Here is an 18,357-nt window from a genome sequence, read left to right as displayed (position 1 = left end):
ATGACGCTTGCATGCGATTCGAGGCCCCGCTGCAATCGATAATCGAAGGGAAAGAGGCAGCGGAGTCGAGCCGGCTGGAAGCGAAGGAAGCATCGATGAGCGACGGCAACGACGGCAGCGGGCAGATAGCGCTTTCCCTCGGAGTGCAGCCGGGTTGCCACTCAACCCGGACCGGGTTGCACTAAGCAGCGGGCCGCTCCTGACTGTCACTTCACCGATCTGAGACTAGCGGACAAACAAACAAGACCAGCTAAGCTGGCCCAGGCCGCCATGCGCTGCGATGCCGACCTGAAACAGCGGCTGGGCACTCACTGTCTGAGCGTGGTTTCACCATCGTCCAAGCGCTGTCGCAATACCCTCGCCTAGCGTCGCGTTGCCTTAGCCCAGAATCCTGAGCATCCTTTCGCCCGCGTCGCCCGTTTGCCCCTTCGACGCACGTACGCAATCTTTGCTGCTTGGCTACCTGCGTTGGCTGCCATCGCGATCTGCTTGTTTGTTTGACAGCGGGCAGCGGTCTCACCCATTTCGATTGCAGCTCAGTCGCAACACAGAGGAAGCATCCTTGCATCGGGTCCTTTGCGCGGGTTGGTCCGCTGTCGGACATATGGAAAGTACCCTTGTCTGCAAGCCTGCTCGATGAATCAAACCTGCGGTGTCTCAGCCGCCTGAACCAATCATCTGGGAAAGAGTGGAGTCTTCTACCAGATGAGAGCCTCGATCGACGACGGCACGATCTCAATTCACGGCCTTGATGGGTAGTGCCGGCTCAAGCCAGCGCTCAGCGACCGGCACCCATGGACGATGACAAAAAGACAACTCGAGTGTCCCCTTGCCCTTATCTTCGACGTACTTTTCCCCCGTCGTTCCCATCATCGTATTTCCTTCTCGAGTATCCTTCCTGGCCTCCGTGCTACCAGTTCACCTTCGCTACCATGCTCGCTCAATATCCGTTGGCCGAGCCAATTACGCTTTCCCCTCAGATGCCTCGCTCCAGCTCTGACAGCGACAATCGATACCAGCACCACCTCAGCTACGGCGGCATATTTTCAGCTCCGTCGATGAGCTCCAAGTCCAGCGACTCGAGCTCGCGATCGACGTCGCAATCATCCACTGCGCCATGGACACCCTCGACGCCAGCTATCTACCAGTCGCAAGCCCCGCTACTCCCCGCTCTACCGGTGGGCGATCAACCTCTGCAAGACAACAAGGGCCTCGCAGACTACTATCTGCAGTCGTTGCTACTCTTCCAAGGGAACTCTGCGCCAAACCACCTGGCCACACCCTCAGCTTCGTACAGTCAAATCCACCATGGCTCCTCATCACCATACACCGCCGAGTCCCAGACCATGCCGAATTCGCCCATGCCTGCCACACCCACAACGCCGTTCCAGCCATCATACTTTGCCTGGCCTACGCTGCCCGACACGCCCGCAACTCAGCCTCAGTACATCCAGCAGCAGGAGCCTTACTCCTCGCAAAGCAACCATCACTATCAGCAGCCGCAACAACAGCAGTCTGGCGTCGCCGGTCCATCAAGGCTGCCAAAGTCATACCACCAGCGCGCCACGTCTGACCCTGTCGCGTCACCCGCACCTCGTCCTTCTCGTAATGCCGCATACCAGACTCGGGTGCGCGAGCAGCGTCACGCCCTGCACGTCGTCCTCACGGATGCAGCTGTAGCCTTCTGCCGTACCGAGCCCCGCAATGCCGCCGACCTCGTCGCGTCACCATCCCTCCTGGCAGGCATCCAATCGGCTATGGACTGGCAAACGCAAGACGGAGGATCTTCAGCGGCCGTGTCCGAGGAGCAAAAGATGCGCTACAAGCAGCGTGAACGATGCGCCGAGGTCAAGAACATGTACAAGCTCAAGATGGTCTGCCAACGCGCCGTCGAGTGGCATCGGGAGCGCGGCAGCAGCGGCGGTGGGATTGTGCGCCCTCAAGATGAGGAAGCTTGGCAGAGATTGCGCAATGTCTTCATTGCCTCCCAAAAGCTTTGGCCTCTTCTCCTCGCTGCCGAGAAGCGACTCGACTCGGCTGTTCTGGGTACAAAGGCCGTTGAGGACGGCTCGAGCATTTTGACCGAGTGCTTGGGCCTCGTATCGCCGCGCGCGTCATAGAGATTTCCGAGAATACCGATAGATGGACCCTTGTTCGTATCGTTTTGCCCCGTTCGTGTAATTATAGAGTATTTGTACCGTTGTATCGGATCAATCGTGTGAGACGTGGGGTCAAGGCAGGGACGTGATGACGCTCGGACCCCTTCATGCCGCGCGACACCGCAAAGCGCAGGGGGGACAGAGTCAGAAGATCGGTAGAAACATATGTGTTTTCTCGCTCTCTCGCTGCATGTACGGGAAATTGATACCATTTTGACAGCATTCGAAGTGACTGAAGGGGATGAGGAGGAGCGGCAACGGTGACACAAAAGGAGAAGGGAGCGGTGACCTGTAGAAGAGAAAGTTAGGCTCTTCGCCTTAGGCGACGAGCTTGTAGCCACGCGAGTAGGTAACGACGACGTGGTTGACATCGTCGCCCTTGTTGGTAGCCGTCGAGCCGTCGGTACCTTCCGAGTACAGGGAGCAGGTGTAGGTGACGGCGGCGCCGTTGACCTCACCACGCCAGATGTTGAAGAAGTTGCAGCCTGCGAGATGTGGAGAAATGGGGTCAGATACGATGCATCATGTGGAGAAGGCGCAGAGGTCCTACGCACCCGTCACGCTCTTGCAGAAGTCGTTGCAAGCCTCAGGGTCGTAGCGCGTGATAAATTGGTAAGTCAGGTACTTGCCGGTCTGAGTGGCGCCGTACTGGGTCTTATCGCCCAGCTGAGGAGCAAATGTGAGGTTAGTGCCCGCGGGCGTGTCAACCTCGAACAGACTCGAAGAGGAGGCGAAGGCAATAGAGTTTGAGATGGCGTTGGTCGGCCCGTTTTCGTAGAGTTGCTGACCACCACGGTTGGTGAACTGGCTTGCAGTGGGCACGTCACCGAAGAGGACACACTTGCGGTTGGATTGCTCGCTGAAGACGTGGTCCAAGAGAGGGTTACCAGTCTCGGTGTACATGTTGATTGACTTGCAGCCATTCGTGGCGTCACAGAAGTTGAAGCACTCCTGCTGGGCCTTGCTGGCGGACGTCGTGTTGGATACCACCTTGTAGGTGAGGTAGGCGGGCATCTGGACGGCGGCCGTGGAGTCGACGGTGAAGGGCAACTTGTTGTACACAGCTTTGTCGGTCATACCGCGCATGACAATGTTGCCCTTGTTGTAGCCTGGGAAGGCGCGTCTCTGAGCATCGCTGGTCTGACCAGCCGTGGCGACGATGTCCGACGTGTTGGAAGCCGCGACGACGGGCGTGACCTCCTGAGCGGGAGGGGCCCAGGTGGGGGCACCAGCAGTCTGATTGGTGTTGAGGAGAGCCGTGAAGATGTCAGCGTTGGGCGTGACAGAGGCCGAGGCGGCTCCAGCGAGGGCAACGGCGGCGAGGGCAGGGAGGTAGGAGATCATGTTGAGAGTGAGAGTGGTTGAGGATGTTTTGATGGGAACAAAAAGGATGAAAATCTCGGGTCGATGCCTGCCTTATGTATCCGTCATGAGCCCGCCCCCATCACCGTCATTTTCGCCCGTAAGCCTACGGTGGCGGTGCTCTCTCGGTGTGAAGGTGTGGGGGTATGCGCGAAAAAGGCAATATGGATCGGGCGATGAGGAGAGATGGCTGCGAAGACGCGTAGGATGTGACTGCCAGACTGCGCAACGCCTCGGATGCACGAGGCTTCACGCGTCAAGCCCCCTGCCTCGCCATTTACCTTCCCTTCCCCACGCTCAGGCACAACGATTGTGATGACCCTAGCCGGGCATACCGAATCTTGGCCGTCGAATGCATAGCCACTTCACTTTTGGCCAGGCTGAGCCCTTACAAAGCGGCTCAGGCGGCACCATTGCAGCGCTGCTCGCCATCGCCAAGCTCGCGGACTACCGGCGGCGACAGGTAGCGCTCGCTGTCGTTGCGCGGCTCCGAGCAGTCGATGTGGCGTGGCGTGGCGTGGCGTGACGGCATGACGAGATCTTGTGATGATGAGCAAGCATTGCGGCTGCAAGTATCTCGTCCCTCCATGCCAGCAGGGTGTGAAGGGGAAGTTCCTTCCGCGTTCTGAATGTACAAGTCCCGCTCCTTGTCGCGTCGACGACGTCGACGGGGAAGCCGGAGAAGGTCACCGCACTCAGCATGTTGCTTCTCTGTCGGTCTCGCAGATAGCATGGCGTCAAGGCCGCTCGCTTCTTCTCTGCTGTGACTCGATGAAGTAGGGACAGGCAGCGGCTCCTCAGTGCCACGGCTCATTCGCCAACACCAGGGCGGGCTCAAAGCATGCATGCACCCCAGGTTGAGCATCTCAGATCTCTTCTCGACACCCGAAGTTGTTGGCCAACGAGTCAGCCACAGACTCTGCGAGACCGAGCTTGGCACCATCAATCATCTCCTGCCCACGGGGCGACGCACCTCAGACGACGGCACAGCCACCCGTAACGATGGAAGAGCAAGTCGCTATCCTTCGTGGCGGGGCTCCAGGCGCGCCCGACAATAGCGACTGAGCTTTTTCGGATGCCTAGGCTAAATGGAGGATCTAGAAACACGGCAATACGGCAGGCGGAGTTCAAGTGGCGTGCGGAGTCATGATGTCTGCTTATTCTGGGCCCTTTGCTATCGTGGTAGAAGGGGTGGGCGAGGAAGCAAGGCGGGACAAAGAAGGACCTCGGGCGGCGGGAACAAGGCCGGGAGTCCGCCACGTGGTGTACCGACCTCAATCCCAGCACGCCGTGGTACTGGACTCGGTCACGCCACGCTCGAATGGAACAGCCGTGGGCTGGAGTCGCCCCTTCACGTCTAAGATCATCATCGCTGTCCACCATTCCATCGATAGACTCCGGAGTTGTGCTGCTGAGCTACTATCAGGCGGGTCACACGATGCAAAGGATATGTCGGGAAATTGCTACTTTTCTGTGCTACCACGGGCTCACGCGCCGCCCAGGGACTTCTCCATGTCCATAATCTCCTTGAGCTCCTCCGTAAGCTTAGCGACCTGCTCCTTGCTCGCACGAGGCAGTGGTCGACGGGCAGGTCCCAAGTTCAGGAACGCCTTCATACCGTGAATCCCACCCTTGGCTCCCGCCCAGTCCCCCCTCGAGACGACGCCCTGCAACTTCTGAGCCTCCTCGAGCTTGTCCCACGATCGCGAGTCCTGCGCAGCCTTGATCGTCTCGTAGAGGCGGACGCAGGTGCGCGGTGCGAAGTTGGCAGTGCCGGCAATACAGCCGTGCATGCCTGACATCATGGCGGGCAAGAGGATGTCGCAGAAGCCGCCGAAGACGATGAAGCCCGGGCGCTTTGCGGACATGGCCTCGACGAGGCGTGCGCCCTTGCCGATCATGGAGCAGGTAAGCTTGGCGCCCATAACGTTGGGGTGCGATGCAATATCGATGAGGAGGTCCGAGTCGAGATCGATGCCGGAGGCGCAAGCAGGGAAGTTGTAGATCTGCGGGTGTGAGTGTATCAGGGTGTAGGGATTGATCAGCGGCTGATGGAAAAGTGGGACTCTTTGCGCGTGGCACACACCATGACGGGAACGGGCGAAGCGTCAGCCACGCCATGGAAGAAGTCCTTGAGAGCCTGCCTGTCCTTGGCAATGGCCCCACCGAAGTAGCCCGGCGTGATGACGATAACCATGTCGGCGCCCGCAGCTGCAGCCTCCTTGGAGTGACGGATCGTCTCCTTCATGGACCCGGTACCAGTGCCAGCGATGAGGGGCTTGTCACCTGCTGCCTTGCGAGCGCTCTCGACGAGAGCCTTGCGCTCAGAGTCACTAAGGTGGATGGCTGTGCGGTTGACAGGCGTGAGTTGGGTGGCGTCAGGAGATAGCGCCACGATGGTATTGCATTCCCACGCCGTTTCTCACCTTCTCCATTGGTTCCCATGACCACGATACCGCAACCGGCATCGGCGACCTTGCGGACGTGGGCCTCGAACTTCTGAAAGTCGATCTCCTCATTGTCGTCGAAGGGTGTGATGACAGGCACATACATGCCACCTGTCACGGGACGAGGGTTTGCTGATCGGGCCATGGTCGTCGTACGAGGTGGAAAGCAGTTGATGGTCGGAGCGAGGAAGCGGGAGCAAGGAAGCGGAAGCTAAGAGGGGCGACAGATGTTCTGGGCTCAACGATATGCTATCTCGGCCGGTGGCTGGTTTGGTGCGCCTCCTTATCAAGTTGTTTCTCGTTTCGGGAGGTGAGAGGAAGCGATATGAGTAAGTGAGAAGGATAGGGATTCGAGTTCGATGGTCCACACCGATCACCGAAAGGCAGGAGCAGCCGGTACGTGGAGTCGTCGGCGCCAGGGAAACGGCGGTCAGGCGGTGTAGAGACGGACAGACAGAAGCCAGCCAAGGCGCGAAGCGCGAGGCGCGCGGCAAGCTCACTTACGCATGGGTCACCTGTCGCTGTGCGTCGCCCCTCCCACACTCACTAAGCCCGCGCCGCTCGCTCGTCCCTTCGGGGCTGGCTTGGAGCAAGCCACGGGACTACCATGATCTGAACATCGGCCAGGTAGCATTGCTACAAGGTGGAGATAACAGCATCAAAGGAGAGCATGGAGAGCGATTGACACTACTGCAAAGTGGCTGCATCGTGCTGTACCCCGCCATGGCGGGCAGCGCGACAAAGTGACAAGCCGTCGAGGGACAAGGACGCATGTTGGACGTCGGCTTCTTCGCTTTCCTCGTCGGCTTCGCCTGTTCGGGCGTGGGCGGAAGTCAAATGTGAGCAATCGCTGGGCTGGCCTCTTGGCTCTTGCAGTGTGGGGAGCCGATAAGGGGAGATCCGCCCAGGAACGCCTCGTCATACGACAGTCAGTCGAGACAAGCCGCATTCCAAAAGATATAAGGAGAGCAATTCAAGACGGGGCCTTAGGATCATCCCTCATCTCTTCAGAGACCATCGAACAGCCCTCAAGGCCTTCACTACCACCACTCCTTTTCAAGAACAACAACTACATCCATCCAACCCCCACTTATGCAAATGTCCCACTCCGACGCCCCCTCTGAGAAGGATATGCAGGTCAAGGGCGATCACATGGTCACCGACGAGGAGCTGGCGCCCGTCGTTTCGAGGGCGCCTACCCAAGTCTCCCAGGTCTTCTCGACCGACACCGTAGATGGACCTGACATGCGTGGTGTCTCATGGTGAGTCACTAGCGGCGCGGGACCCCACACTCATGGGAGCAAAGGCTGACATTCAGACGCGCCTCGTACAGGTTCGGTGCAGCATGCTTGCTCTTCAAGGTACAATTCGGTCTTGGTGTCCTCGGTCTGCCCAAGACCTTCGACGCACTCGGCTTCGTCCCTGGCATGATCATCTTGCTCCTCCTCTGCGTTGTCTCGACTTGGACCGGTCTCTTCATCGGCAAATTCCGTGAACGCCACCCGGATGTTCACTCGGCTGGTGACGCTGCTGGTGTCCTCCTCGGTCGATGGGGTCTCGAGCTCGGTGGACTTGGTCTCTGGCTCTACTACACGATTGGATACGGTGGTACGATTCTCACCTTCTCCATTGGCATGAACATCATCACCGGCCATGCCATCTGCACTCTTGGCTGGCTCGGCATCGGCGCTGCCATTGCTGTCATTGGTGGCATGTTCACTCGTACTTTCAAGCTCATGCAGTACATGAGCTACGCCGCCTGCGCCTCGATCGGTATCGCCGTTTGGATCGTCGCCATCGCTGCCCTCGCTCAGGACCAGCCCGCCGACGCACCCGCTGGTGAGACGATCAACAAGGACATCCAGGCCATCAAGAGCGCTGGCTTCAGCGTCGCCCTCTCTGCCATCTCCACTCAGGTCTTCTCCCTCGCCGGTCACGCCGGATTCTTCTCCATCCACGCCGAGATGCGTCACCAGCACGAGTACAGGAAGGCTTTCCTCACTTGCCAGGCCGCCGTCTGCGCCAACTACATCATCATCCCCTGCATCCTCTACGGCAAGGTTGGCCAGTACATTGCCTCGCCCGCCCTCCGATCCGCCGGCACTCTCATCGCCCAGATTGCCTACGGTATTGCCCTCCCCGCTCTCGTCTTCTCGACCTTCTTCCAGGCTCACTTCTCGGCCAAGTACGCCTTTGTCCGCTGCCTCCGTGGTACCAAGCACTTGCAGTCAAACACTGCCGTCCACTGGATCACTTGGCTCGCCATGATGGGACTTGTCCTCGTCGTCGGTTTCATCATCGCCACCGTCGTGCCCTTCTTCGGTGACCTCATCTCTCTCTCGGGTGCTCTGCTGGGCTCTACTTTCACCCTCACCCTTCCTGGCGCCCTCATGATCTACGAGAAGTCCAAGGACTACGATGGCTTCAAGGGCTACCTCGCCGCTCTCAGGCCCGGCAACGGGCCCCTGCGCCGAACCATCTACTGCTGGGCAGCTGCGCTCACGTTCATCGGCGGCCTCTTCGTCACCGTTGGCGGCGTCTACGCTACTATTGACTCGATCATCCAGTCCTACGCAAACGGCACCGTCGGCTCTGCCTTCTCGTGCGCCGACAACTCTGGCAACTAAGCTACTTCCATTCCCTCGCAATCGGTCAATCCTTTGCTTCTCGTCATTGTCTCAATAACTCTTGTATTCTAGATCAACCTACCCTCACGTCTCATTACGAATCGCATGAATCTTCTCACTCAACTCAAGACCCACGCGTGACCCGGTGGTTCGAGCTAAACTGCGCACGATCGGCCTGACAGGATTGTCCGCTCTCCCTGAGCCCGACGAACTAGCTTCCCTGCCTCAAAGAGAGTGTCATAAGAGAGTCGTCATGTGGCGACCCCGCATTCGATCCAGACGATTGCGGGGCAGTCTTTTGTGTGTGGCGATGCACGCCTTGCTTTGTGGGGCCGAAGGTCATGTGCATCGAGAGAAGCAATATTATCCTGCCTTTGCCAAGAGCGTCAACGAGCCACCAAGGCCAGCCAGGGCTCTGAGCGCTGCAGGTCTCCCACCCACAGCGGACTAGCCCCAGCTCGTGGCTTTGCGTGGAGTGGCGTCGCATCTTCTGATCGGCGTCGGCGTCTCGCACGCGACAGGGACGCCCGACGTGAGCGTGGCGAAGATGGGAAAGAGTACCGCTGCACGCTGCTGCCGTCGTATCCATACGCGGCTGACGCTCTATAGCCTGCCGACGACGCTCTACCCACGCCTCGGTCGTATAACGTTCGGTGGGTTCGTGCGTGCGGGGGCTCCTTATCTTCGGAGGTCAGAGTAGCCGCTCATCATCGGTCTCCTAAACGGCTCGTCAGCATCGCCAGAAAGCCGTACCCGGCTGCTCTGCGCTGACGCTCCCTCTTCTTAAAGACTAGACGTCTAGTCTCCTCTTTCCTCTCTTCTTTCTCTTTCACTGTCGTTGCCATCGCAGCCGCCATGTCTTCCTCCGCATCTGCTTCGTCTTCCACTACGCTGCCCCGAGATGCTCCCTTCCTCATCGTAGGAGGCGGCGTCTACGGTGCCTCAACGGCGCTGGCCCTCACTCGTGCCGGCTACACCAACGTCACTGTTCTCGAGCGCTCTGCTGACGGGCACTGCGCTTCTGATGCGGCCTCCAATGACCTCAACAAGGTCGTGCGAGCAGACTACAGCGACCTCAATTTTCTCTCCCTCGCAAAGGAGGCCATCAGCCAATGGCGCCAGGACCCCATCTTCTCGCCCTACTTCCACGAGAATGGTTGCCTTTACCACTCTGGCGTGGGAGCCGACGCCAATTCGCCGCGATTCCACACTCACGTTGAGCGTGGAGTCCGCCTTGCCTCGCGCAGCGAGGATGCCATGCTCGAGCTCGCCCGCAAGGACACGCCCCTTCCCCCAGTCGCATACCCCATCAAGGAGGACAAGGATGTCCTCACCGCTTTCCCTCCCGCTCTCAAGACGAAGCTCGGCCATGGCCTGACAAAGTTTGGCGTCAGTCAGACGGGCTACTTCAACCCGCGTGGAGGCTGGGCAGAGGCTAACACCGCCACTCGCTCGGCGCTCAACGAGGCGCAGCGTCTAGGCGCCAAGCTGGTAGGCAACGCCCTTGTCACTGAGCTGATTCTGGACGGCAAGAAGACAAAGGGAGTCAAGACGGCAGACGGCCGCACCTTCATGGCTGAGAACACAATCATTGCTGCCGGCTCGTGGTCGCGCATCCTCCTCGAGAAGCTTTTGCCCAACTCGTCCGTATCCGGCAAGCTCGCTCCTGCCTCCCACTCGGCGCAGTGCGTCTTGATGCTCAAGCTCACTCCCGAAGAGTGCGCCGCCTTCGCCAACGGGCCTATCATCACCAATCTCGGCACGGGATTCTACGTCTTCCCTCCCAACCCCGACGGCATCCTCAAAGCCGCCATCCATGGTGATGATGGCTTTGCCAACCCTGCTCCGAGCTTCGAGCCGCAGTGGTCCGAGAATGGCCCCTTCCCCTCGTTCAAGGACGGCACCGAGGCCTCGTTCAACGGCGCCCGCCAGCCTACAAAGCACGGCAAGTCCAACTCGGTCACCTACGTGCCAGAGGACAAGGCTGAGCAGATGATGGTACAGCTCTTGCGCCTCTACCCCTTCCTGAGCAATGTCGACCGCTCGAGGATCTCGTCTCGCATCTGCTGGTACTCGGACACCCACGACGAGAACTGGATCATCGACGAGCACCCTGACGTGGAGAACCTAGTAGTCGCAGGTGGTGACTCGGGACACGGCTTCAAGTTCCTTCCCAACATTGGCCGACTGATCGCCTCTCGCGTGCGTGGTGGAGTCGCCTCAATGGCGCCCCTGACTGAGCACCAGAAGAAGGTCTTCTCATTCAAGCATCACATGGAGCTCGCCGAAAGGGCAGCCAGGGGAGAAAAGATCCAGACGGCCGATTCTGCTAGGAGCCATGGTGGTGACCCGGCGGCTGCGAACCCCAACTGGAGCAAGGGCCCAGCGTTCACTATCCCTCAGGCGAGGTTGTGAGCGTGTGAGCCGTTTTGGCCGTGTGGACTTTGTCTTCTTCTGTCATCTGTCTATAAGCGTGGTTCAGCGTGGGTATCTGATTTGGTTTTCAATGTTATCACCCATCAAGCATGAAATGAGACGGGCTTGCGTGTGCGAGTCGTCCGCCTTCAAGCAGCAAAGGAACGTTGGGAAAGCGATGTCGATCGAAGAACATCAAGATGCGGGGGCCAAGCCTGGCCAATCCGCCCTCCCCATGTCGAGCGACACTTCTCCGCCTCTGCCGCTCGCGTGGCGCGGTGCGTTACCGCCCAGCCTAGGTCGTCACCGCCTCGAACAAAGGGGAAGCACCATTGGCGTCGCTGAGATGAAAATCTGGCGTCTATGGTAGCTTGTCTGCAGCACGAGACGATGACAATGAAAGTCTTTGCCGCTAGAACTCAATAAAAAAATGCATACATGAGATGAGGGCTGGCTACTCTCCTCACCCACCATCACCTGCAGCCAATAATGTCCACTTCACCGCGTCCTCCTCATCACACTCGCTTGGCCCTTCTTTCCCTTCTGATCAGCGCGCTCACGCTCGCTCTCTCGGTCTTCATCGCGCTCGTTCTCCTTCCGGCCGCCCTGTCCATCCCTCCTCTCTTCCTTGGGGCACGGCCCTCCGCTACATTTGTGCGCCTCAATCTATTGGCCGCCACGGACGACGATGTGCGAGAGACCCCGATGCTCAAGCCGCGCCTTGCGACTCCTACTGCAGTTCAAGCGGGATGGACCCTCGTGACGGCGTCAGGCAGTCTGGTAGGGTGCATAGCTAGTCTTGGCCTGCTCGTCGCGCGATGCCAGCGACGTCGCCGGATGGCGAGGCTGGGCCTGGCCTTCTTCTGCGTCGTGTTGGGTGCAGCGTGGGGTGGTGGTGAGTTTGCCCATCCCCACCGATACGCTCTCTTCTCCTGCACCTTTCGCTGACTCCCTTCTGTCCCCTGGCCGTAGCCCTCATGACCGGCATCACCCAACTTCTCCTCCTCTTTATCCCTCGCGACCGGCTCATCTCAGGCTGCAAGGCCATCATCGGGCCCGCAGGATCCGCAGTCGAGGCGGCGAAGTGCTCCAAGAGGCTTTGGGTGCTAATGGGGGTGTATGCTGGCCTGCTGGTCGCTGTGGGGCTACTGGCTGGAGCATTGCTGGAGTGCGAAAGAAGGATTTGCAGGAGGTTGCAGAGGATGGGAGGTCGTGATGCTGAGAGCGTCGTGTTGAAGAAGGAAAGTGGCGACGGCACAGGGCAGCGAGCCGTGAAGTTTGTTGACGCACCAAGGAGCGTGACGCTGGAGATGACGGCTCTTCCGAAGCCGATGCTTCGCATTGACTGCCAGCAGCTCGTATCGCCGAGGCGCCATCCGACCATCCTGCGACCAGGGTCGATACGGTCCGCCTCTACGCCGACCATGTCTCCAGGCTCGTCCTTCTCCTCCCCTGGCACGTTGATCTGGTCGGGTCCGGCGCATTCTACTCGCCCTTCTTTCTCTTCTTTCGCAGCCACGCCGTCAACGACATCGACTTCTACGCTGCGCAAGAAGTCGCCTGCCCTGTACTCCGCTGCACCGACTGTATACTGAAATCCCTCTCTGCGTCACTTTAATCAATTTCTGGTATCACCCTCCACGTTTTCCCACCAGATATACCTCGCTCCTTCTTGCTCCCTGTCCCCTCCGCTTGCCTCCCTCTGCCGGCCAAGCACGACCGCTCCCCAGCCGAAAGCCCCTCCTTGCCCACCCGCCGCAGCGGCCGATGCGATCGAAGCAGATCGTTCTGCTTCTCCTTTGCGCTGGTGTCCTTTGCGTTTGACTTGGCGGGACCGTTTACGACGCGCTGCTTTGCCCGTCAAAGGGGCGGACGAGAAATTGTCGTCGTCGTCGTCGTCGTCGTCGTCATCATCATCGTCGTCAGACGAGTCATCCGTTGCTGAGCCTGAGCTGTCGTCGTCACTCTTCTCGTCCATCTCGTCCTGATCATCCTCCCCTTGCTTGCCTTGACCAGCACGTTGACCTGACCGGCTCGCCGGAGTCTTGCCCTGCCCTAGTGCCAGTCCGAGTCCGGGATCTTGGCTCCTCCATCTCACTGGGCTGTCCGTGAAGCCCTCGCAAGATAGCATGGCCCACGGCGCTCCTTCCTTCTTCAGGTCTACGTGATCTCGTACTGCAGCCTCGATCGCAAGTAATATGCTGGGATGCAAGAAGCCTGTGAGCGTGATTTTCGTAATACTCCCCGGAGAGCGTGGGCTAGGTACTGTGTAGGCGTTGTTGTCGAAGTGGGAAGGACGATGGTAGGTCTTGATGCTGCGGTGCGGGCATAAGGCGTGGAGAGGTCAGTCCGAGAAGCTCCTTGCTGCGCGTCACTCTGCCGTCACTGACCACTCAGCATCCCTCTCGACGAGGGCCTTCCACTCTGCTAGCTCTGAAAGAGACTCGGCCCAGTCGTCCCAGCTGAGTCGCGACTCGCCTCCTTCTTCGCCCTGCCAGCCAAGGCGGAGCAGTGGCCACTCGTGCCCTTGCTCTCCCTCATTGCCGCTCAGCTGTGGCACCCAGACGTCTTGCAGCTCTTTCGTGTCCATCTCAGTGGGCAATTCTCCATCTCTGTCCGGCCTGACATGCTGTGGAAATTCTATCCTCCGCCCACTCTCCGCCGCAAAGCAGAAGGTGAAGCAACCACCTCTCTCCTTCTCCCACCTCTCGAAACACTGTGCGACTCGCGTCCAGCCGGGCTTTCCCGGCACGAAGCTAGGATCGCACAGAGGTACTTCGACGATGTACCTCTCCACAGGCCCAGATTTGCGATCCCCTGTTCGACCGCTCGCGCCTATGGCGTAGCGTGAGGGGCGGCCTGTGAGGCCGAGTGTTTGGTAGGTGGGCTTGGTGAGGGAGAGGATGAGGAGGCCTTGCCCATCCAGGCAGATGACATCGTCGCTTTCCAGATCGCCGGTGCTCAAGGCCACTAGGCTGGCTCCCTTGATGTATTGCGTGACGAACTCGGGCGAGAGGAAGACGCGTAGTGAGATGCGGGCCATTACTGCTTGCGAGGTCGAGGCGATGCTTGAGATGGATGTCGAGAGAGAGGAGGAGGAGGAGCTCGAGGTAGGAACGATGATGCTGAGCTGTGATGGTAGCAAAGGGTCAGTCTATGCATGTTTGTTCAACCCTTCTCGCCGCTACTCACTCTATGATTGAAAGGATGCGCCTCAACGGTGTCCGCGAATCTACGCTGCGCAGCCTGCAACGCTTCGCTCCCTTTGTGCGCAGGCTCCACAACATTCAGAACCACCCTACCTGGCGTCCTCTTCCTTGACTTGTCTCCCCTCGCAGACGCCCTCCGCCTCTTATGGCTGCTGGGTGCTGCGAACATGGCGTCGAGCGTTGATGGAAGAGGGGCACCAAAATGCTTGCACCTCTTGCCGCCAGTCCGCCCTTTGCCTGTCCGTCGTGGAGGAGGCAAGCCTGCAACTTGGTCTGAATGGCAGGCATTGAAGCCGCGGCTTTGATGGCTCCGTCCGCACAGACCCGTTCGCCGTTCCCGAGACACGAGCGTCAGGTCTCGTGTGCCAAAGTGAACGCTTGAGGCTGCATTCATTCAAGGCTTTCCACCACTCACTCACCGATAAACTCGCAATCATGGCCTCACCTCCTCCTATCCCCCGTTCCTAGATTCCCCTGCCGATCGACATGACCTCACAACTGACAGTCCCTGAGCTGCGGGATACGCTGTCCTCGCTATCCCTGTCCTCACAAGGCAAGAAGGAGCAGCTTCAGAAGCGTCTGCGAAAGGCTCAGAGGAGGATTCGGCTGGCTGAGGAGGCGGCAGAGAGGGGAGCGTCAAGGGGTACAGAGCAAGATGATGATGTATGGAGACCAAAGTATCGGCGATACTTGGTCCTCGATGTAGAGGCGACTTGCGAAGAGGCGATTTACAGGGGAGGACCCTTTGTGTATCCTAACGAGAGTGAGTGCGCGTGGGCAGGAGGGTCATACATTGCGATGGCCTATGCTAAGATCCTTCTCGTCCCCCTCAACAGTCATCGAGCTCCCCGTTGTCCTCTTGGAATGGCGAGACGCGCCTGCGCCCTCGATACCCAATTCCACCTCCGCCTCCGCCTCCTCCTCCTCCTCCTCTCCCAGTCAACCGAGCACCAAGAGCGCAGGCCAACTCCACCTCATAGACGTCTTCCACAGCCACGTTCGTCCTATCGCCCGCCCACACCTCTCCGACTTCTGCAAAACTCTCACCGGCATCGCCCAATCGGACATCGATCGCGCTCCAAGCTTCACACAGGCGACTGTCCAGCTCCACGACTGGATGGCCGAGCATGACTTGCTTCAACTGAATGCCGAGGAAGATGACGAGTCCAGCTCATCTTGTGCCTCTTCCTCTTCTTCGTCCTCGAGTTCTCCGGCGCTCACGCCATCACATCGCATCTATACATCGCGCCTTCGCAAGGATGTCGCATGGGCAACGCACGGCGCCTATGACCTGCGCGACTTCCTGCCCAAGACGGCATGGCTCAACCACATGATGTACGGACCTCCGCGATGGTGGGGTTCAGGGCCACTTCTGGATGTAAGGAAGGCGGTGGGAAAGTGGGTGCAGCGATCCGTTGCGATCAAGGTTGCGAAGGAGGAGGGGAGCGGGAGCGGGACAAGCGAGGGAGAAGGAGTTGCAGCAGCCGTAGCCGCGGTTGTACCACCCGAAGTGGCAGCTCCGGCTACATTCAGGGATGGTACTATCCCTGCCCTTCTTTCCGATCTGGGACTCGCAGCATTCGAGGGACGACTGCACAATGGTTTGGACGATACGAAGAATCTTGCGCGAATATTAGTCGAGTTGAGCAAGCGGGTGGGAAAGGAGATGAGCGCACCTCCACCTCCCATCAGAGACGGGGGAGCGACAAATGCTGCTACTGGAAGCGGCATAGGCGGTCGAGAGACACCACCACGCTGTGTGTCTCCAGTGCCCTCTACACCTCCGGCGAAGCTGGCGCAATTGCCGCCAGCAACGCCGCCTCCCAACGCACCTGCCGGGCCCAAGCGCTGGCTCGCAGCAAACAAGCAACGTCTCCTCGCTTCCACTCCCCCACCGACATCTCCAAGGGCGCACGGGCGTGGGCATGGGCATGGGCATGGACATAGCTCATCCTCCTCCGTCTCCTCGACCACCTCGATCACCTCGCCCTCACCCTTCCCCTCCTCCTCGTCCTCAATCAGCAGCCCGTCTCTCCCGCCGGCGAGCTACTACCTCGAACCGAACTACACCCTCCCGGATCTCCCTCCCCCTCCTACACCGGGCGACGAAAAAGAAGCAGCGGCGAGCAAGAGCGGGTGGCGCTACTACCCGAAGAAGTATGCGTGGATGGGGAAGAAGGTGGGCATTGTGAAGTGGCACGTTGTTGAGCGTGAGGGGATGGAGGACGGGGAGGATGAGGAAGCGAGCATGACTTTGGCGTCTGGTCAGCAGAGGAATGGGATGCAGATGGGGAGGAACAGATAGGGAATGGGATACGATATCAAGATGATGCTGGGATTGAGTGCGTGAGTGGTGCGAGTGGGCTAGTCGTCATAATCATCATCGTCGTCCAGATCGAGGATGATATCCTCATCATCCTCATCGTCATCGTCGTCATCCTCCCCACCACCCCGGGCGAAGCGCCATCCCTCTTCCTCTTCCTCCTCCTCCTCTTCTTCTCCCTCGACGTCCTCCAACTCTTTCTCCAGCTTCTCCATCTCCTCCTCCTCATCCAGCTCAACAACCTCCTCACCCTCCTCTTCCTCACCACTGAAATCGATGCTCACCACCCCGCTGGCAAAGAGCCAACCAACTGTACCGAGGAGGGCAGTGCCGATCCAGATGTATCGTCCGATGCGAAGGGAGGTGGGCTCGGTGTTCGCAGCAGAGCCTTTGGTTGAGGATGCGTCGCTGGAGTGCCCGCCGAAGAAGGGGATGTAGGAGCTCCATGACCTCTTGAAGGACGAGGATGAAGGGGCAGTTGGCGCCGTCGTCGAGCTCGAGGGAGCAGCAGCTGCGGGCACGCTGTCGTTCTCGCGAGTCACAGTAGGCAGCGTCTCCCCTTCTTGCCCTCCTACCAGCCTTCTGCCAACCCAGGTTTCCCCCTCTCGGGGCGCGCAGAGACTCCACCACTCTTCGCTTCTGCTTCTCACCCACTCCCGCAGCTGGGCGTACTCCTCCAACTCGAGCAGCAGATGAGCCACAGGATGGCTTCGTAGCGCCTCGAGCGCTTTAGGAGCTGTGCAGAGCAGGATTGGGGCGAGAAGGGAGAAGAGCTGGACCTCCGCGGGTGAGGGTAAGGAAGTGGTAGGTGAAGGGTGGGAGGCGAGCCATGAGACGACCGGGGCGAGGGTACGACGTGCGAGGCCGGTAAGCTGCGCGAGTCAGCAAGGGACAGGGTCAGTAATCTTCCAGCATACTGAGCCAGTCTTTCTGAAGAAGAAGGGCAAGCTGCTACGTACCCTCTTTCTCTCAAACTCATCACTCCACCCCTCCTTCTCCCTCCTCCCAAACCCCCAAAAAGCACTCCGCGAAGGCTTGCCTAACTGCACCCTCTCTGGTCCCTCTTCTCTCCCCTTTCCCATCTCCTGTCCCGCCACTCCTCCTCCCTTCTTCGATGCACTGCTCTTTGGTCTTCTCCACTCCTTGGGCAAGGACTGCTCGACCCCCTTTCGTACGCTGTGCGGTAGTGAGCGAGAAGCGGGGAAGGGGAGATGGGATGCCCAGCCGGGGAAGGTGAGGTGGGAGAAGATGGGTTCGTATGGTGACGAGGTGGCGGAGGAAGAAGAAGAAGAAGAGGCTGCGCCACCGGAAGAAGAGCCGCCGGTGCTGGAGGGGAAGAGAATGGAGTAGACGAGGGGCTCGATGTGTCGTTCAAGGTAGGCGGAGAGGGCTGCTTGTTGCACGTCTTCTTCTTCTGCTGCTCCTTCTGCTCCCTCCTTCTCGCCGCTGGCAGACGGGGAGCGCCTTGCCATGACCCATCTCTCCATCCCCTTGACTCCCTCAGCTAGCAGCACTCCACTGCCGCTCACCTCGAGACGGGGCAAGGACTTATGGAGGAGGAGGTTGGGCGGTCTTACGCAGAAGGACGTGGTTGGGCATTGCGTGAGGAGGAGGGTTGCGAGGTAGAGGGAGGATGGATCGAGGAGCGGGAGCGAGGGGTGTGAACTGGGTGAAGGGGTCAGGGCATAGAGTGTGAGAGATGGTGGTCGAGAGGCCATATTGGCGGAATGAAGGGAGAGGCCAAGGTGGAGAGGAGGGAAGGAAGGAAAGTGCGGGAGGCGGACTGAGGCGAGGACAGAGGCGGCGGACTGCGAG

The 18,357-nt window shown here is 59.3% G+C and overlaps 10 protein-coding genes across 10 annotated transcripts; 4 read left to right on the top strand and 6 right to left on the bottom strand.

Annotated features, from left to right (window-relative positions):
• Positions 1-932: 932 nt before the first annotated feature.
• On the top strand, positions 933-2,267 carry BDZ90DRAFT_280206 (hypothetical protein; the record flags this gene model as incomplete). The annotated part of the gene is made up of 1 exon (XM_025509254.1): positions 933-2,267. One exon carries the CDS (start codon positions 933-935, stop codon positions 2,118-2,120), a length of 1,188 nt encoding a protein of 395 aa, XP_025361324.1. The 3' UTR covers positions 2,121-2,267.
• Positions 2,268-2,364: 97 nt separating this feature from the next.
• Positions 2,365-3,666, bottom strand: BDZ90DRAFT_280205 (hypothetical protein). Its single transcript, XM_025509253.1, has 2 exons — positions 2,714-3,666; positions 2,365-2,644 (listed from the first exon to the last, which is right to left on the bottom strand). Exons 1-2 carry the CDS (start codon positions 3,501-3,503, stop codon positions 2,478-2,480), a joined length of 957 nt encoding a protein of 318 aa, XP_025361323.1. The 5' UTR covers positions 3,504-3,666; the 3' UTR covers positions 2,365-2,477.
• A 46-nt stretch (positions 3,667-3,712) lies between these two features.
• Positions 3,713-4,765, bottom strand: BDZ90DRAFT_190296 (hypothetical protein). The gene has a single exon (XM_025503865.1). It carries the CDS (start codon positions 4,462-4,464, stop codon positions 3,922-3,924), a length of 543 nt encoding a protein of 180 aa, XP_025361322.1. The 5' UTR covers positions 4,465-4,765; the 3' UTR covers positions 3,713-3,921.
• Positions 4,766-5,008: 243 nt separating this feature from the next.
• Positions 5,009-6,113, bottom strand: BDZ90DRAFT_221473 (aldolase; the record flags this gene model as incomplete). The annotated part of the gene is made up of 3 exons (XM_025504479.1): positions 5,009-5,527; positions 5,608-5,867; positions 5,948-6,113. The coding sequence occupies 3 exons, from the start codon at positions 6,111-6,113 to the stop codon at positions 5,009-5,011; spliced, it is 945 nt and encodes a 314-aa protein (XP_025361321.1).
• A 775-nt stretch (positions 6,114-6,888) lies between these two features.
• On the top strand, positions 6,889-8,701 carry BDZ90DRAFT_190287 (hypothetical protein). Its single transcript, XM_025503864.1, has 2 exons — positions 6,889-7,230; positions 7,302-8,701. The coding sequence occupies exons 1-2, from the start codon at positions 7,061-7,063 to the stop codon at positions 8,593-8,595; spliced, it is 1,464 nt and encodes a 487-aa protein (XP_025361320.1). The 5' UTR covers positions 6,889-7,060; the 3' UTR covers positions 8,596-8,701.
• A 616-nt stretch (positions 8,702-9,317) lies between these two features.
• BDZ90DRAFT_190241 (FAD dependent oxidoreductase) lies at positions 9,318-11,254 on the top strand. The gene has a single exon (XM_025503861.1). It carries the CDS (start codon positions 9,451-9,453, stop codon positions 11,008-11,010), a length of 1,560 nt encoding a protein of 519 aa, XP_025361319.1. The 5' UTR covers positions 9,318-9,450; the 3' UTR covers positions 11,011-11,254.
• Positions 11,255-11,644: 390 nt separating this feature from the next.
• BDZ90DRAFT_190253 (hypothetical protein) lies at positions 11,645-12,803 on the bottom strand. The gene has a single exon (XM_025503863.1). It carries the CDS (start codon positions 12,434-12,436, stop codon positions 11,804-11,806), a length of 633 nt encoding a protein of 210 aa, XP_025361318.1. The 5' UTR covers positions 12,437-12,803; the 3' UTR covers positions 11,645-11,803.
• Positions 12,533-14,413, bottom strand: BDZ90DRAFT_190244 (hypothetical protein). The gene is made up of 3 exons (XM_025503862.1): positions 14,203-14,413; positions 13,401-14,135; positions 12,533-13,325 (listed from the first exon to the last, which is right to left on the bottom strand). Exons 1-3 carry the CDS (start codon positions 14,295-14,297, stop codon positions 12,629-12,631), a joined length of 1,527 nt encoding a protein of 508 aa, XP_025361317.1. The 5' UTR covers positions 14,298-14,413; the 3' UTR covers positions 12,533-12,628.
• A 193-nt stretch (positions 14,414-14,606) lies between these two features.
• Positions 14,607-16,620, top strand: BDZ90DRAFT_232829 (hypothetical protein). Its single transcript, XM_025506402.1, has 2 exons — positions 14,607-14,982; positions 15,056-16,620. Exons 1-2 carry the CDS (start codon positions 14,706-14,708, stop codon positions 16,522-16,524), a joined length of 1,746 nt encoding a protein of 581 aa, XP_025361316.1. The 5' UTR covers positions 14,607-14,705; the 3' UTR covers positions 16,525-16,620.
• Positions 16,530-18,296, bottom strand: BDZ90DRAFT_232828 (hypothetical protein). Its single transcript, XM_025506401.1, has 2 exons — positions 17,502-18,296; positions 16,530-17,414 (listed from the first exon to the last, which is right to left on the bottom strand). The coding sequence occupies exons 1-2, from the start codon at positions 18,258-18,260 to the stop codon at positions 16,584-16,586; spliced, it is 1,590 nt and encodes a 529-aa protein (XP_025361315.1). The 5' UTR covers positions 18,261-18,296; the 3' UTR covers positions 16,530-16,583.
• Between the last annotated feature and the right edge of the window lie 61 nt (positions 18,297-18,357).

The sequence above is a fragment of the Jaminaea rosea genome (assembly GCF_003144245.1).
Source record: "Jaminaea rosea strain MCA 5214 unplaced genomic scaffold BDZ90scaffold_9, whole genome shotgun sequence".
NCBI classification, from domain to species: domain Eukaryota; kingdom Fungi; phylum Basidiomycota; class Exobasidiomycetes; order Microstromatales; genus Jaminaea; species Jaminaea rosea.
Note: the sequence above shows the minus strand (reverse complement) of the source record. Positions and strands in the feature narration are given on the sequence as shown.

What these genes read in the sequence shown, in the direction of transcription:
- BDZ90DRAFT_190241 (XM_025503861.1), top strand. Translation starts at nt 9,451, where the DNA reads ATGTCTTCCTCCGCATCTGCTTCGTCTTCCACTACGCTGCCCCGAGAT.
- BDZ90DRAFT_190253 (XM_025503863.1), bottom strand. Translation starts at nt 12,436, where the DNA reads ATGGTCGGCGTAGAGGCGGACCGTATCGACCCTGGTCGCAGGATGGTC.
- BDZ90DRAFT_280205 (XM_025509253.1), bottom strand. Translation starts at nt 3,503, where the DNA reads ATGATCTCCTACCTCCCTGCCCTCGCCGCCGTTGCCCTCGCTGGAGCC. An exon ending in CTTCTGCAAGAGCGTGACGG is followed by an intron (nt 2,645 to 2,713) that starts GTGCGTAGGACC and finishes CACATCTCGCAG; the next exon opens with GCTGCAACTTCTTCAACATC.
- BDZ90DRAFT_190296 (XM_025503865.1), bottom strand. Translation starts at nt 4,464, where the DNA reads ATGGTGCCAAGCTCGGTCTCGCAGAGTCTGTGGCTGACTCGTTGGCCA.
- BDZ90DRAFT_190287 (XM_025503864.1), top strand. Translation starts at nt 7,061, where the DNA reads ATGCAAATGTCCCACTCCGACGCCCCCTCTGAGAAGGATATGCAGGTC. An exon ending in GACATGCGTGGTGTCTCATG is followed by an intron (nt 7,231 to 7,301) that starts GTGAGTCACTAG and finishes CGCCTCGTACAG; the next exon opens with GTTCGGTGCAGCATGCTTGC.
- BDZ90DRAFT_232828 (XM_025506401.1), bottom strand. Translation starts at nt 18,260, where the DNA reads ATGGCCTCTCGACCACCATCTCTCACACTCTATGCCCTGACCCCTTCA. An exon ending in ATGAGTTTGAGAGAAAGAGG is followed by an intron (nt 17,415 to 17,501) that starts GTACGTAGCAGC and finishes TGACTCGCGCAG; the next exon opens with CTTACCGGCCTCGCACGTCG.
- BDZ90DRAFT_190244 (XM_025503862.1), bottom strand. Translation starts at nt 14,297, where the DNA reads ATGTTGTGGAGCCTGCGCACAAAGGGAGCGAAGCGTTGCAGGCTGCGC. An exon ending in CGCATCCTTTCAATCATAGA is followed by an intron (nt 14,136 to 14,202) that starts GTGAGTAGCGGC and finishes ATCACAGCTCAG; the next exon opens with CATCATCGTTCCTACCTCGA. An exon ending in GTCGAGAGGGATGCTGAGTG is followed by an intron (nt 13,326 to 13,400) that starts GTCAGTGACGGC and finishes CCCGCACCGCAG; the next exon opens with CATCAAGACCTACCATCGTC.
- BDZ90DRAFT_232829 (XM_025506402.1), top strand. Translation starts at nt 14,706, where the DNA reads ATGACCTCACAACTGACAGTCCCTGAGCTGCGGGATACGCTGTCCTCG. An exon ending in CTTTGTGTATCCTAACGAGA is followed by an intron (nt 14,983 to 15,055) that starts GTGAGTGCGCGT and finishes CCCCCTCAACAG; the next exon opens with TCATCGAGCTCCCCGTTGTC.